Raw genomic sequence first — 16,110 nt, 5'->3', positions numbered from 1 at the left:
CTGTTTCTGTGGTATAAAAATGAGGCACATGCAGAGGAAGGAAAAGTCTAGATAATAATAACAACGATGGCAACAAATGCTTCTTTGGGTTGGTGCTTTTCACCCTTTATCATTAAAAGCACATAGAATAAGAACATGATAGCTGCTTTATTCCACGTGACATTAGAATCAGAATTTATAAAGTTGCTCCAGCTCATTACGATGATTGATAGTATGTTGTCAGAACAAGTATTTTACATGCATCTTTGAAGCACAAAATTACTTGGACTTTAGAAACCGTGGAAATTATTTGGGTGGCACTTTCCTTAATTGGTAGCCATTATGCAAAAATGGACCTAAAAAGCCATATGCTTGTTGATGATCAATGTATACAAAGATAAACATAAGTAAGTTTCTACTTCTGGACATCAAATTCTTTCACCAAAAAATAAATAAACATTTTTTATCCTCTGCTACTTATCATGCCTAGATAAGCCACATATTCTTAAAAGTTTGAGATTCCTTCAAGACTGCTTCTATATAATCATAAAATACCAAGAGTCTAAGGGGAAAAAATCAGGGCTTTTCAATTTCAACTGTACATAAATGCAAGCTAAAAATAATTTTAGTTGGTTTTGCTCTCATCATGGTCTTCAATACCCAAGCTCTTCCTTTTGCACCAACAAAGGTACTCGGGAATTGGTCCATCATCTCCAATAATCCAACTATCTTCCGCAACATCACCCAAAGTCATCCTTAGTCTTGGGTCTGCAGATTTCAAATGTACTCGATCATTAACAAGGAAAATATAGTCACGTGACATGACAAAAATACAGAACGTTATGCATACCTTTGGAAAGTAAGCCTTCTATCAAGTTCTTCAATGGCGGATTCAAATCATTGGGGAGTACCAAAGGATTATTGACTATCTGGATTAAAAAGAACAGCCAGTTAAGATCGTGATATTGGCACCAGTAAACATGAACGTCATATGCAATATCAGGTGTAAAAGTTATGTAGTTTTGTAAAGGAAAGGTGAGAAGTTGAATAAAGTGTCATTTTTGTTGTGATTATAATAAAAACTTGTGTCTTTCTTGCTTTGTCATATATGTCTGTGTGTAATTCTTACTTTGTCGTATGTATCTTGAAGTGTGTCTCCAAGAAAAGGGTATTCACCCAATATCATACAGTATAAAGTAACTCCTACTGCCCACGTGTCTGCAGCTTTACCACCATAGGTCAGACCTATAAACATAACCAGACATAACAGCAGTGAGAACCTGTACTTCAACTACTACATATCAACAGAATCTTGCAGGCTTGAAAAGTAAAAGCAACCTAAAATACACTCTGGTGCAGTGAAAACAGGAGTGCCAGGTGATCGACGAAGCTCATCCTTATTATCCTGCAAAATGAAACTCAGTTTGTTGTAAAAAAAGTTAGGAAGAATAGAATGAACTAGGACGAGATGTGAATGATCCAATTGAGAACAGATTTATAGTTTTAGTCCTCTATACTACTTTTTTTTCTCCTTTGTATTTTCCTTAGTTATAGCAGTTCGCTGGTTTTTGCCTAACCAACTCTGCCTCTGTAGGGTAGCATTACTATTTGAGTTAGGGGAAAAGGCATTATTTTTTCTCTACATATGCTAATCATTAGTGGGATATGGCAACAGACTAGGGGATGCAGCCTCCAACCAAAACGATGTTTGCTTCACTTTTCAATGTGATGGGAAGTTAGAAAAGCATGGCCGCCAAAATCATTTTTGTTATTCTACACCGCAAAATTTCAGAGACAATGTCACTTAATGGGATAAGAAATTGTATTTCTACACTGGAAAATACCCTTTTTTACCCTGTGCTTTATTTAATTTGTTATATGCATATGGATATTTTTGTGATTCCCTCCTTTAACACACAAAAGAGCACATAGGTATTTGCTTCACGTCATTTCTTTAACTTCTGCGAATGTGAAGATTAGAATAAACATTCTCATGTTTGTTAGGAGGTTATGAAAATATATCCCCAGATATCTTTATTCCCGGGAAAATTGCACTCTTGCGTTTTAAATTGTTTCCTTCCTCTAATTATCCAAGCCCCAACTAACTAATGTGACAGATTGACAACAAACAGCTATCTTAACACTCCTGCTCCCCTAAAGGTTTACCTTGTCCTCAAGAATGGCTTGTGCCAGCTAAAATGAAGTTTTGTACTTACTCTGGAAGATCCCGTGGCTCTATAGCAAAATGAACTACTGCACATGGCTGTATCAAGACCCCCCACCTTATTGTGTTTGTGTGGTGGGTTCATGGCACTGCAAAACTCAATCTCCATTGTTGTCATCAGTTAAAATCTTAGGGATAGTGGTTATCCCCACTATAGGGTTTATGTGATCAGCCCCTTTGCCTTGGATTCGAAGATTGATAACTATGTCCCAAGATTACAGAAACCATTACAAGTTCCATATAAGCTTCTAGGACTTCCCAAATCCTAACCTGTTCAATGTTACCAACATCTCTAACAAGGTGTGTGCCTGACATGTGATGTGTAAAAAGAATGAGAAAAAAAGCCAGTTGGTTAATTAGGGAGCTATTGTTGGTTTGGATTTTATTACTATAAAATGTTGGGTTCTGTTCTGTCTTACAAAAAAAGCATGGCTGTTGCACATTTTAGACAAACTGAAACAATAACAAGGGCAGTGTGGTGCACAACTCTTTGATCTCTCTCTTTCTGTCTCTCCCGCCTAGTTCTATATCATCTCAACTCAGTAGGCCAGAATCAACTGTATGATTGATGATCGACTAATCACCTATAGGGGAAATCACGAGTTCATATGCCTTGACACTAACAAACTTCTTTGTTACAATTTGTGATAAAGTTGTTTGATGAAGTCATTACTTTAATCACAACTATTGATAAGTACATTAATCAAATTTCATACTTTCCTGTATTCACATTTAAAACTCCACACATGTGCAATCATATTTCAGTTTCACCTAAAAGAAAAGTTTCCCATGTTGCATTTGAAGAAACATTAATGCCCTGTAAACTCTACAGCTTTGGTATTATTTTAAGTAATCAAATTTACATTTGGGCTCAGGAATAACATTACCTCAACAGCCTGGCTGACACTGAAATCCCCTATCTTCACAGTACCATGATGAGTGATCAACAGATTATCCGGTTTAATATCCCCGTGTACTATGTTCTGCTTTTCCAGAAAAAAAAACACTAAATTGATCAAACTATTTAAACATATTTGTAAATAAAAGTATGAACATCTAACATAAATGATGTCATGTTATAATTTCTTTTCTTTGTTTAACATGAAGATCATCAGATATTGAAATTCATATGCAAAAACTGTGAGAAAGAGAGACTTAATCAGTATGACCACAAAATGATAGATAGAGAGAAATAATATTACATGAGCATGAAGATATGTTAATCCAGAAACAATATCACGCAAGTATCTCCTAGCAGTCTCTTCACCTAAGCCACATGCGGGACCTGAACCCTCACAAACCCATTTGCCTTCTACGTATTCAAGTACTGTATAAGAAAAATCAGCAGTCAGGCATAGGACTTTAAAAGTATTATTATTCTTCACTTCAACTCAAATACACATAAATTTTAGTAAATCATTAAATAAGAAAACCAAGAAGAAACTAGTCATCAGTACCCATGTAGAAGTTATCCGATTCTGGGTCATCAATCACCTCAATGAGATTGACTATATTAGGATGTTCCACCATTTTCATAATGAAAACCTGGAAAAAGCAAAATGACATTGGTCTTTTAACATACTATAGGGACATCAACAGCTAAAGCAGATAAATTTAGAAAACATAGTCTATCGTAAATACCAAACCAGGAAGCATAATAAGCTGAAAAACATGCAACATAATTTTTCAGAAAATGGGAGGTACAAATTTTGTCAAAGAAAGAATGTGGGTACTTTCTATAAGTAAATAAATGGACACCACAGTATAAACAGAATCACAAATAAAAACAGATGGCACATAAGGTGTAACCATTTAGAGGCAGATATGAGGGAATTATATAATGTATTTACCAAAATTTAACATATTCATGTTTTAAACATATTTCCACTTCAGATTTCAGACTGAAAACCAAAAGATATGAAGAAATATACCTCTCGTAGTACATCAGTCATGGCAGTTTCTGAGGGTGCAACTCGAAGCTTCAGTAAATGAGATTTATGAAAGGCCTTCAATTGAAAAGATTTAGGCTCAACAAACGACATAAAACACCATTATCTTGATAATTATTGGAAAAATTAATCCTTGTTAAAGCCCAGTATTAAAAAACTATGTCCATATGGTCATTTTTCCTTACCTTGATTGCATAATGCTTTCCATCGACAGAGCTTCGATAAAGAGCCTGTAATGTATGTAAGAAAGTGGTTCAGGAAAATTGTCATCATTGGGACTGGACAGGTAATTAGGTACCATGAATACTACACTCACCACTTTTCCATAGCTACCAGAACCAATCTTATACTCACGAATATACTCATTTATCATCTTGTTCCCATTTTCATCCTGAAAGGGAAATAAAAGTTCAATATGACTTCCAAGTTCTGAGAGAAAAGATATTCACAACAGAGAAGTGTTTTGTCAATAATAATAAATCTTCAAATAGCATTATAGCAATAGGCATCTAACTGGATTGTGAGTGAAAGATACAAAGATCATTGCAAGATTAATATGAACCAGGAACTTATGGGTACAAGTGAAGAAGCAGATAACACAATAACTGAGAAGACAAAACAATGACCCAAGACATTTAAATATTAGCCACAACTTCATGTCTAACACTGAAAATGGTGTGTGTGTAATATAAAAATTAAACTCAAACTTCCTTTGACATGTAGCATTTCATTAAAAATCTATAATAGTTCATTTTCTAGTTAAATTAAGTAAATATAATAATAAATTTATATTGCAGCTCATAATAAACACACCACATTATAAAAGAGATGAAGTAACTGAAAACCATAAACCACTTAATACAGTGAGTTCAATTTTCACCCAAATATAATCAAGATCAACCAACATATCAAATACTACTAGCTCACCTAGTCTTGGTATCTGACTATACAAAAAAAAATCACCATTGGTGCAAAAACCATAATAATGCTACTCCCACACAACAATTACCTCCATGCGAACAACTTTGTGAGTATCTTTAACAGGAAACTGCCTACAAACCATGCCATTCTCTACCCTGAAGTTCAAAATATCTTCTGATCGCTTGGGACGAGTTTCTTCGTCGGCATCATCTCCACTAGAGTTACTAACCTCATCGTTATACAAATCCTCGCCCTCTTCATCTTCAATGTCGTCATCAACATCCAACAGAGGCTCCTGGGAGAGATTATTGTTAATGGCAGGCTTAGACCTTTGTCTTTGACGGTTAGGTGTCCTGATGAACCCAAAACAACTACAGCACCCCATCACACAGGCAAAAGAAAGAATCTTTTCGAACATGTGGAGCTTGGACCCAAAAGATGATTATCAGCCTAAAAAATTAAATATCTACAACAACAACAACAACAAAACAGTTAAGTTCACTATGCCAACAACAATAAAGTATGACATCTTCAAATCAATCTTTTTACCAAAGAAACACTTGAAGTTCTTACTTATTTAAGAAGGAAGAAAAGAGGGCTTCAAGGCTCACGCCCTACTCAACGTTGCGGTTCCAATGGGTGCCATTCAGCTAGGTGGAGAATACGAGTTGCGATATAAAACTCACTACTACGATTCACATCCAACATTATGTTGATAACTCCAGTTTATAACAATCGTGGGAGATTTCGTTGACCTTTGGCATGAAAAACAAACGGGTAAAATTTTAACAACAGAAAAAACATAAATAAAATTCAACCATCAATAAAAAAAAAAGACAAATGAGTAACGATTGGAGAAAACAAAAATTGATAAACTTACTTAGAACCTTGGGTAATGACGAAAACGACATATGCATTCCAATGTTCATAAAGTTACCTCCTTTCGATGCGCGAGAATAACAAAGTGCAATAGCCCTGAACGTCACCCCGGCTACAAAGCAGACCTAGATTTGTAGCGCGAATCGAGGGACTCAGAGACCCTTAAACCCTAATTCGTAAATTCAATAGGAAAAAAGAAGAGAAGCGAATCGTAATTCAAAATAGTAATCGGAAAACCCAAATGGAAGAAACTAATTGAATTAAAAAGGGGAAAAATTAAGATAAGTGATGAAGAGGGAGAGTGAAGTGGAAGTGAAGGAGGGAGAGAAGTGAAGAAAAACAGAAAGAAACAAAAAAGGAATATTTTGGAACCGCCTCAGAGGAAGAAATTGCGTATATTGTCTTTATCATTTTAAATTCAATAATATAGTAATACTCGATTTAAGCCTTTCATCGTACTTTGAAGTACTTATTCTAAAACTAAAATTTCTTTTTTTTTCCTAAATTGACTAATTATTGGTTGAATTTATTTATTTGACTAGATTTTGGCTTTATCATCTTTTATCGTTTAAAGGGATAATATTTCTTCTATATTTTAAAAAAAGGAGTGGTGATGTTTACAATTTAGAATTGAAATTATTGATAGTTCAAATATATTAACGAATTTAACATATTAAATATAATGTATAATCACATGAAAAATAATATAAAATAAAATAAAAATGAAAAAATTATATTAAATTTATGGAAAAAAATTTAAAAAAATTAAAAAGACATGTTATAACAATCATTAACATAAAAAAATATTATTAAAATTTATATTGAAATTATAAAAAATATTATAAAACTAAATATTTTTTTATTTTTTATGATATTAATTATTATTTTTCATATATAGTTATTTTAAAAATAATAAAATGTCATAGATAAAATTTATAAATAATAAAATTAATAAAATGAGTTGTGCTAATAAAAATAAAATCATTCATAAAATATAAAAAAAACTGATATAAAAAAAAATCTTTTATATATAATTATAAGCAGTTTTCTTTATAAATAATAAATTCAATAATATGGTACTCGAGATCTCAATTCAGGTAGGGTCCAGATAGGGGTTAAGGAAAAAAGTAATTATTAAGATGAAAGATAAAGAGTTTATCTGTTGTGTTATTATTCAGAAGATGAAAGATATAATTGTTATTGTTTAAATCTATTATCATATTATTCTGAAGATAAAGAGATATTTTATCTCTTGTGATAATATGCAAATTAGTAGTTATATATATTTTATCTATTGTGATATTATTCTGAAGATGAAAGATATAATTGTTATTGTTTAAATCTGTTATCATATTATTCTGAAGATAAAAAGATATTTTGTCTCTTGAGATAATATACAAGTTAGTTATATATATTTTATATGTTGTGATATTATTATGAAGATGAAATATATAATTGTTATTGTTTAAATCTTGTATCATATTATTACGAAGATAAAAATATATTTTAATTTAATACATGTTAGTTACATGTTAATTTAATAGTTATTAAAAATGAAAAAATAATAATGCACATGTTAAATATAATGTTTTTCTATTGTTAACACGTGTCAGAGAAGTCTACACAAAAACCTATTACATCAATAGATACACTACAAGAAAATCATGAAATAGAAACCAATTTTTACATACCAAAATAATTAGTTACAATAGAAACTAAAATAGAGACCATTTTAGAAACTAAAAAAAAAATTATTATTTTCTATTATTGTTAAATAGTTTCTAAATTGGTATCTAATTAGCAACTAAGGTTTTAACTACCAATTATTTAGTTTCTAAATTTGGTAGCAAAAACCTTGGTTGCTAATTAGATACCAATTTAGAAACTATTTAACAATAATAGAAAATAATAGAAACTAATTTAGAAACCAAATTTCTTTTTAGTTTCTAAAATGGTCTCTAATTTAGTTACTATTGCAACTAATTATTTTGGTTTCTACAAATTAGTTTCTATTTCATGATTTTAGTGATATGAATGTTTACATCTTTAAATACTGATAAATTTAATACAATATAAATGTTTAATAATATATATTTATTGTAAGAATTTAGAAAATAGTTTCAGAATTAAAAAATTAGTTAGTTTTCAAAATTAAAATAATCATTATTTCTATAAATATATATATATATATATATATATTTGCTTCCTTCTAGAAATTTGACTTTATTCTTCGTGAGATTGACGATTAGATGTCACTTTTAGACTTTTGGTAGTGACTCAAATAAAATTGTTCAATCATAATTTTATTTAGAATAAGTTTCTTTCTTGTATTTTTTTTTCTGAGTCGATTTTGAGTTTGTTTGTTTGTTTAATTGGGTAGACATGATTTGCATGTAGTGTTTATAACTTTAGTATGAGTTTTTGTTAGTTTGGGAACCTAGTGGTGTGTTCAGATCATTGATCAAAATTGTGTGGTGCATGTTAGGTTATCTTTGTTTTTTTAGAAGTTGGAGTTCTTTGTGAGTACTCGTACTTCTAATCTCGTAAGGAAAGTTAGTTTTATTTTTCAATAGAACTTTAGGTTTGTTTGTTGAGTAAAATAGATGTTGATTAATAAAAAATATTTGAAGCTTAACCAATTGGAAAAGTAGTTGATTGATTGTGAGTTGAATTTGAAGTTTAATGTCTTTGATGAATTGTGATTTTAATGATAATACATGTTATATTTAATCATTTTAAAACCATAAAAGTCCTTTGATTATCCAAAAGTTGCAAAATTTTATATTAATGTAGAGTAATGACTTTGAATTTTGTTTTAGGATTATGTGAGTCTATTGAACGAGACATAAATTCTTATATTTTTCCGTCAAACTAAAATAGAATAGAAATCAAAATCTTAGTCTCAATCTTATTTTCGCTCAAGCGAAGGAATTTTCATTCAAACGATGGATTTTTCGCTCAAGTAGAGAAATTTTTGTTCAAGCAAAAATATTATTTCAACTAAGCTTAGTCTCAACCCAATTTTCACTCAAGCGAAGAAATTTTTGTTGAAGTGAAAATTGTACTACAACTAAAAATATTAGAGACAAAATATAATTAGTTGTTATAGTGACTAAATTAGAGACCCTAAAAAAAATTTGGTTTCTAAATTAGTTTCTATTATTGATAAATAGTTTCTAAATTGATATCTAATTAGCTACCAAAGTTTTTTAAAAAAAAATTAGGATCTATATAATTTATAGTTAAAACCATATAATTTCTTTTTTACTTTAGTAATCTAGGTATTCTATTTATAATATAATAGTACTCATTTAGTTATTTTAAGCTTATTTATATTTTGGTCGAGAAAACATTCTAAAATTATGCTAAAATAATTGTACAGGGTAAGAAGAAACTTTTAAAAAAATCTTAAGAAAGTCAATTTAAGTACACTACAAGAAAATCATCAAATAGAAACTAAATTTTAAATACCAAAATAATTAGTTGCAATAGTAACTAAATTAGAAATCATTTTAGAAACTAAAAAAAAATTAGTTTTTAAATTAGTTTCTATTATTGTTAAATAGTTTCTAAATTGGTATTTAATTAGCTACCAATGTTTTAACTACCAATTATTTAGATTCTAAATTTGGTAACAAAAACTTTAGTTGTTAATTAGATACCAATTTAGAAACCATTTAACAATAATAGAAATTAATTTAGAAACCAAAAATTTATTTAGTCCCTAAAATGGTCTCTAATTTAGTCACTATATCAACTAATTATTTTTGTTTATAAATTTAGTTTATATTTCATGATGTAACCATACACATAAGAGAATAAGAAACATCTCTTCTTCTTACCATTTTTTTTAATCATTTTCTTATATTGTATTAGAGCACCGATCTTGGTGCCCTGACAGCCTCTCCATTTTTATCCCTTAAATAAAAGATCGTCTGGCAAAAAAGGCATCAATAACGAGTCTGATAGAAACCTCGTACAAGGCTTCAGTGCCGAGCAAATTCAACAATTGGCAAAGACTATTTAAAAGTGACACGTTTGTTAGCTCTGCAGGTCTGCTTTTACGAAACCATGGATTTTGGATAGTGGAGCAACCAATCACAATTTTGGATAGTGGAGCAATCATCTGATTCACAATTTTTCACACACACTTCATCAACATTTATTTCAAATGTTAATCTGCCCACAGGCTCAACTGCACCCATTTCATCTATGGACACAATTAAATTCAATGGCAAAGTCACTCTAAAAAATGTTCTTTGTGTTCTTTCTTTTAATTTAAATCTCATGTCTGTTAGTAAGATAACCAGTTCACTAAATTGTTGTGCACAGGTTGCATTTTGCAGGACTTGACTACGGGGAGGATGATTGACTCGGGTAAACAACACACAGACTTATATTACATGTCCCTCTTCCAAACCAAGTCCACGCATCTCAAATATCGACCGACCCTGATTTATGGCACAAGCGCCTTGGACATCCTTCTCCGGCGTGTCTACAACTTGCATCATTCCCATTCAAAATAATTGTACTATTTATCCCAAAGCTAAACAGACAAGGCTACCCTTTCCTTTAAGCACAATAAAATCTCATCATTTAATCTATTGCATGGTGACACTTGGTCCTTATAAAACCCCAACTCATTTTGGGAAAACGTTTTTTTCTCACTATGTTGATGACTATACTAGATGTACTTGATTATTTCTTATGAATCACAAGTCTGAAACCCAACATCTCTCAGATTCATTCATTACTTTTGCACAAAATCAATTTCAGGCATCTGTTAAAACCATCCGTGTTGACAACGGATTGAAATTTATTTCTATGTGTAATTTTTTTCTCAAAAAAGGTATTGAATGTCTACACTCCTCAACAAAATGGAGTAGTAGAACGCAAACATAGACACATTTTTAACACAGCACCAGTCCTCTTATTTCAGTCCCATTTACCATTAGAATTTTGGGGAATACATTTTAACCGCCACATATATCATTAATCGCTTGCCAACACCTTTACTAAAAAATAAATCACCTTTTCAGATGTTATGCAACTTTTGGTTCACCTAAGCAAAAATTTGATCCGCGCGCTTGACAATGCATCTTCATTGGTTATCCTCTCAATAAAAAAGCATACAAATTATTTGATATAGATGCAAACACTTTTTTTACAAGTCGAGATGTCATCTTCCATGAAAGTGTTTTCCCATTCTGCCAACAGTCACAGACACAATCCTCACCTCCATCACAAGGTATTTTGCCCACTATTGACATTGACTTACCCACTTCTGTCCAACATTCACTCGATCAACCTTCTTCTCTTACTCATCACAATGCACCTGAACCTCCATCAAACCAACCTTCTTCTCCTACTCGTCATAATACACCTGAACCTCCAGTAGACCAACCTTTTACTCCCATGCCAAGAAGTCTAACACCCATTACCAAACCTTCTCAAACCGACCTTCCTGTTCGACGATCCAGTCGCACATCAACCCCACCTTCCTGGCTTCAAAACTACATAACGGATCCCAAGCCAATCATTTGACCACTGCCCAAGATCAACTGAATGGAACCAGGTATCCTATGCATCATTTTCTTTCTAATTCACGATTTTCTTCTACACATAGTGCATATCTTGCTAACATCACAGCCACCAAAGAACCTCACACTTATGCTCAAGCTATCCTTGATCCAAATTGGCAAAAAACAATGGACGAAGAGCTTTCTGCCTTGCAGCTAAATCGGACCTTGACACCGTTACCCGTTGGGCAGAAACCCATCGGATGCAAATGGGTCTATAAAATAAAGTGCAACTCAGATGGTAACATCGACAGATATAAGGCGCGCCTTGTCGCAAAGGGTACACTCATATTGAAGGTGTCAATTATTCTGAAACTTTTTCACCAACAACAAAATTAACAACTTTAAGGTGTCTCCTCACCATTGCAGCAGCCAACAATTAATTTATTCACCAGCTAGATGTGCAAAATGCCTTCTTACATGGCACATTGCATGAAATTATTTACATGGACTTGCCACCCGGCATCATCGATAGAGGGAGAACATTGTATGTCGACTCAACAAATCCTTTATGGTCTCAAACAAGCATCTCGGACATGGTTTTCAACATTTTCTCATGGGATTAAATCTATAGGATTTCAAGAGTCAGATTACTCTCTATTCACAAGACAAAATAACTCATTATTTACTGCCCTTTTGATTTATGTGGATGATATTCTTTTGACATACAATGATTTGACAGAAATTCAGATTGTTTATTACAACAATTTCGCATTAAAGATCTTGAAGACCTAAAATATTTTCTAGGGATTGAATTTTCCCGTTCCAAAGTTGGTATTTACATGTCCCAAAGAAAATATGCGCTTGATATTTTGTAGGATACGAGACTCACAGGTGCTCGTCTAGACAAATTTCCAAACAATACCTAAAACTCACACCTGTGGAGAATTATTAAAGGATCCAGTCAAATACAGGCAACTCGTGGGACGACTGATATACCTCACAGTTACTCGGCCTGACATAGTATTTTCGGTTCAGACCCTAAGTCAATATATACAAGATCCACGAAAACCTCATTGGGATGCCGCAATTCGAGTCCTAAAGTACATCAAAGGATCACCAGGATAAGGATGGTTATTGCTATCCAAAAACAATCTGACATTGACAACTTATTGCGACTCAGACTGGGGAAGACAAACGTATCAAGATCATCAGCGAAAGCAGAATACCGCGCGCGATGGCCAATACTTGTTTGGAGATAGTTTGATTGCGATATCTATTGCAGGATTTAAAGGTGTCATGTAACTTGTCAGCTCAACTTTTTTGTGACAATCAAGCGGCATTACATATAGCAACAAATCCAGTATTTCATGAACGCACAAAATACATTGAGATATACTGCCACATTGTGCGAGAAAAATTACAAGCTGTGATAATCAGTCCTTCATATGTATCGACACAGTATCAACTCGCATATATTTTTATGAAGACACTGAGCAAGGAATGGTTTTTGACGCTACGACACAAGTTGGGGTTCATTATCTTCCCCTGCCAACTTGACGGAATATTAAGAAAATAATAATAATTAAATTATATGCAATTATTGTATATAATATTGTACCCAATTATATGCAATTAATTTAATAATGATAGAATCTCATAATTAGTATCCTACCAGGGAGAATTTTATGCCAACTTTCATTGAATTTGTTTTTGGATAAATTTAAAGTCTTTTCCTTTTTAAGAATATATAAGGGTATTGTATCTAAATTTATAAGTTGTTAATATATAACCAATTTTTAAAAAATTGAATGCTTAATACATCAAACATATTTAAGGTTTTAAATAAAATATTTATTTTGATTTAAGCTTTTGATTTTTTTTTATATTTTGATTTTATTTTATCAACACAACCAATACATTTTTGTTAATCTCATGAAACCTAATAATATGATCAAGGTTCAAAATTTATAAGTTGTGTGACACGTGAAATAAACTAATAAGTATTAAATTAATTGAGACAGAAAACATAAAATAGTTAAATTAAAATATTTAATTTATTAGATACCCAATTTTAAAAAATCATTAAATAATTTGAAAAAAATATAGCTAACATCTAAATCAAAAGTTATTTATGGATTCTTCAGCATGGCTTTGTTTAACTAAATTTTGTGATTAAATCATCCATCTTTTCCTAGTTCTAAATCAAATAAACTAAACTTCGACAATTTGAAAAATTAGTATTAAAAATAAGTTGTGGATGAGAGCGAGTGAAATAATTGTCGAAGGATCAAAGTGAAATGCAAAAATTAAATTCAGGCCTAATAAATTACAGAAATAAACTTGGACTATTTGTGTTTTTGACTAATGTTATTATGTTAACAAGATGGAAATTTTGGCATGTTATTGTATTACGAAATATAAAATATAATTTTAATTTTTAAAATTCAAAATATAAAATATGATTCTAAATTAAGTAATTCATAATAAAATTATGGATTATAAAATTCTTAATATAATTATAAATTAAGTAAATTTAGAATTCAAAACATGGTTATAAATTACATAAAATATATTCTAGATTTTATAATATACCTTCAGATGTAGTTTCAGATTGTCTATTTTAAAATATAGCTTGAAAAAAGTTGTTTCAAAATATCTAATTCATAAACCATCATTAAAACAATAATTTCAAACTTCCATAAACAACAAATCTAGAATGTATTCTCAAGTACATTGTTCCATAATTTATATTTGACGTATTTTGAAATTAGTGAAGTTTTTTCATTAAATAATAAACTTGAATATTTTATTCAATATATCATAGCTATAGGCCAAATTTATATATAGATGACTATCCTTTAAACCAAAAATAATAAATACATTATAAAATTATTTCAGAGCGTTAACATTTAACTATTATAAATATTAGGTAATTGAAAAAATTACTCATGAAATTAATATACCAAAGCATGTTTTACATAAAAGTTTCAAATGTAAATATTAAGTAATTGAAAAAATAATCATCAAATTAATAAACCAATGCACGTTATACATAAATTTTTCAAAATGTGAATGTAGATGCAACTTTTCATTAATGAAAATACAAATACAACATTTTATATCTTATGCATATTTATACAATCTTAAACACTTTTTTTTTTCTCCCTACCAGAAATAAGGATGATAGAGTCTCTAAAAGAACAACACAAAGAGAAAAAGAAAGACGTTACTTGGAACTAGTGCGGGTTTAGTGTCCCAATAGAAATGAAAGTTAATCTTTTGGTAATCATGCATTAGAAACGGCCTTTAATGGGACACAAATTTACAATGTACTGTTGGCTAAGCCTACATAAAAAATATATTATTTAACTACAGCGTAGGTTTGAGAGACACTAAAATAGATATAAAATTAAATAATTATTAAGAAGTGAACTTTATGCCTAACTCAACCTCATAAAACCAGTTTATAAGATATGAGATCTCCAACACACCCCTTACGCCGAGGCTAGCAACTCGTGTGTGACTATATAATATGGGTGGTCTGATAATGACCCGATAGCGGGTGACTTGATAAACCAAGCCTAACAAACAATAAGGAGAGCGAAATGACCACGAAGGAGACGTAGGAATTTTGGGATTATGAGTTTTAATAGTAAGACAAAAGAGCGAAATTGAAAATGTGAGAAAATGAAAATGAGACAAAAATGTTTTAATGTTTTTTTTCTCTCATTAAATAACTTAGTGTGGGCTAAGGTGACAATAAACGTCCACGTCACCTTAGTGTTGTCTAGATCTACTATAAATGTAATAAAATACTAACTTGCATTCACTTTGTGTTCCATGTATCATTTTGCAACTTATTTTTTTTATTGCATATAATTTTTGTCTTCATTCTAAACGCTAACTTATTATTATTCTTATTATAATTTTTAACTTGCATCCACTTTGTTTTCCCATTCCAGACACTAACTTATAATTATTTTAATAATTTTTAGTGTGAGTTAAAGGTCTCCATATTGGACACAATATTTGACATTTATTTTTGTGTCCAACTTGACGGCAATGCGAGTTGGCCCGCCCCGCATTTGGCCTGCAAAATGCGGTATGGGTTGACTCATCCCGTGTAGTGAATGCAGACTAATTTCTCTACCCTGCCCCGCATAAGGGTCAGCCCACAGGTTTGCGGGTCAACCCGCATACAATATTTTTTTAAGAAATACAATAAAAATGTTTATTTATGAAAAATTGAATATAAAAGAATTTAATCAAAATATTTTTTACTTTTTGCATGGCTATTGAAAAATTATAAAAAATATTGAATATAAATTGATTATAATTGAATAAAAAATTGAACCTGTGTTTGCAAATTAAGATCTTGTCAAAAAATATAGAATAAACATATAATTAAAATTAATGGTTCAACTATGGTTATAGTACAAAATAAATTATCATCATACAAAAGAAAATATGATTATACTCCCGCAATAAACCTAGAACATAAAGACAGAGAAACAAAAATGATGGTTAAACTACTTTAGTCCAATTTGAAGAAACATTATTGTCATTTTTTTCTTTCTAAACATAGGTGATTGACATAAGTAAACAATTTTGTTCCTTTTTTTTTTGTACGGGTCAG

General features: G+C 31.0%; 1 protein-coding gene across 2 annotated transcripts; it reads right to left on the bottom strand.

The window, feature by feature from the left end:
* Positions 1-330: 330 nt before the first annotated feature.
* Positions 331-6,395, bottom strand: LOC137818835 (serine/threonine-protein kinase GRIK1-like). Of its 2 annotated transcripts, none has more exons than XM_068622465.1 (13): positions 5,954-6,395; positions 5,647-5,828; positions 5,162-5,539; positions 4,469-4,543; positions 4,338-4,382; positions 4,135-4,209; positions 3,661-3,748; positions 3,406-3,530; positions 3,091-3,186; positions 1,318-1,384; positions 1,109-1,224; positions 830-908; positions 331-747 (listed from the first exon to the last, which is right to left on the bottom strand). In XM_068622465.1, the coding sequence occupies exons 3-13, from the start codon at positions 5,489-5,491 to the stop codon at positions 605-607; spliced, it is 1,239 nt and encodes a 412-aa protein (XP_068478566.1). In that variant the 5' UTR covers positions 5,492-5,539; positions 5,647-5,828; positions 5,954-6,395; the 3' UTR covers positions 331-604. The 2 variants fall into 2 exon arrangements, with proteins under 2 accessions (XP_068478566.1, XP_068478573.1); XM_068622472.1 differs by having other exon boundaries at positions 6,011-6,358.
* Between the last annotated feature and the right edge of the window lie 9,715 nt (positions 6,396-16,110).

This window comes from Phaseolus vulgaris, chromosome 11, assembly GCF_000499845.2.
Source record: "Phaseolus vulgaris cultivar G19833 chromosome 11, P. vulgaris v2.0, whole genome shotgun sequence".
Taxonomy (NCBI): Eukaryota; Viridiplantae; Streptophyta; class Magnoliopsida; order Fabales; family Fabaceae; genus Phaseolus; species Phaseolus vulgaris.
The sequence above is the reverse complement of the archived record's forward strand: the minus strand, read 5'-3'. Positions and strand labels throughout refer to the sequence as shown.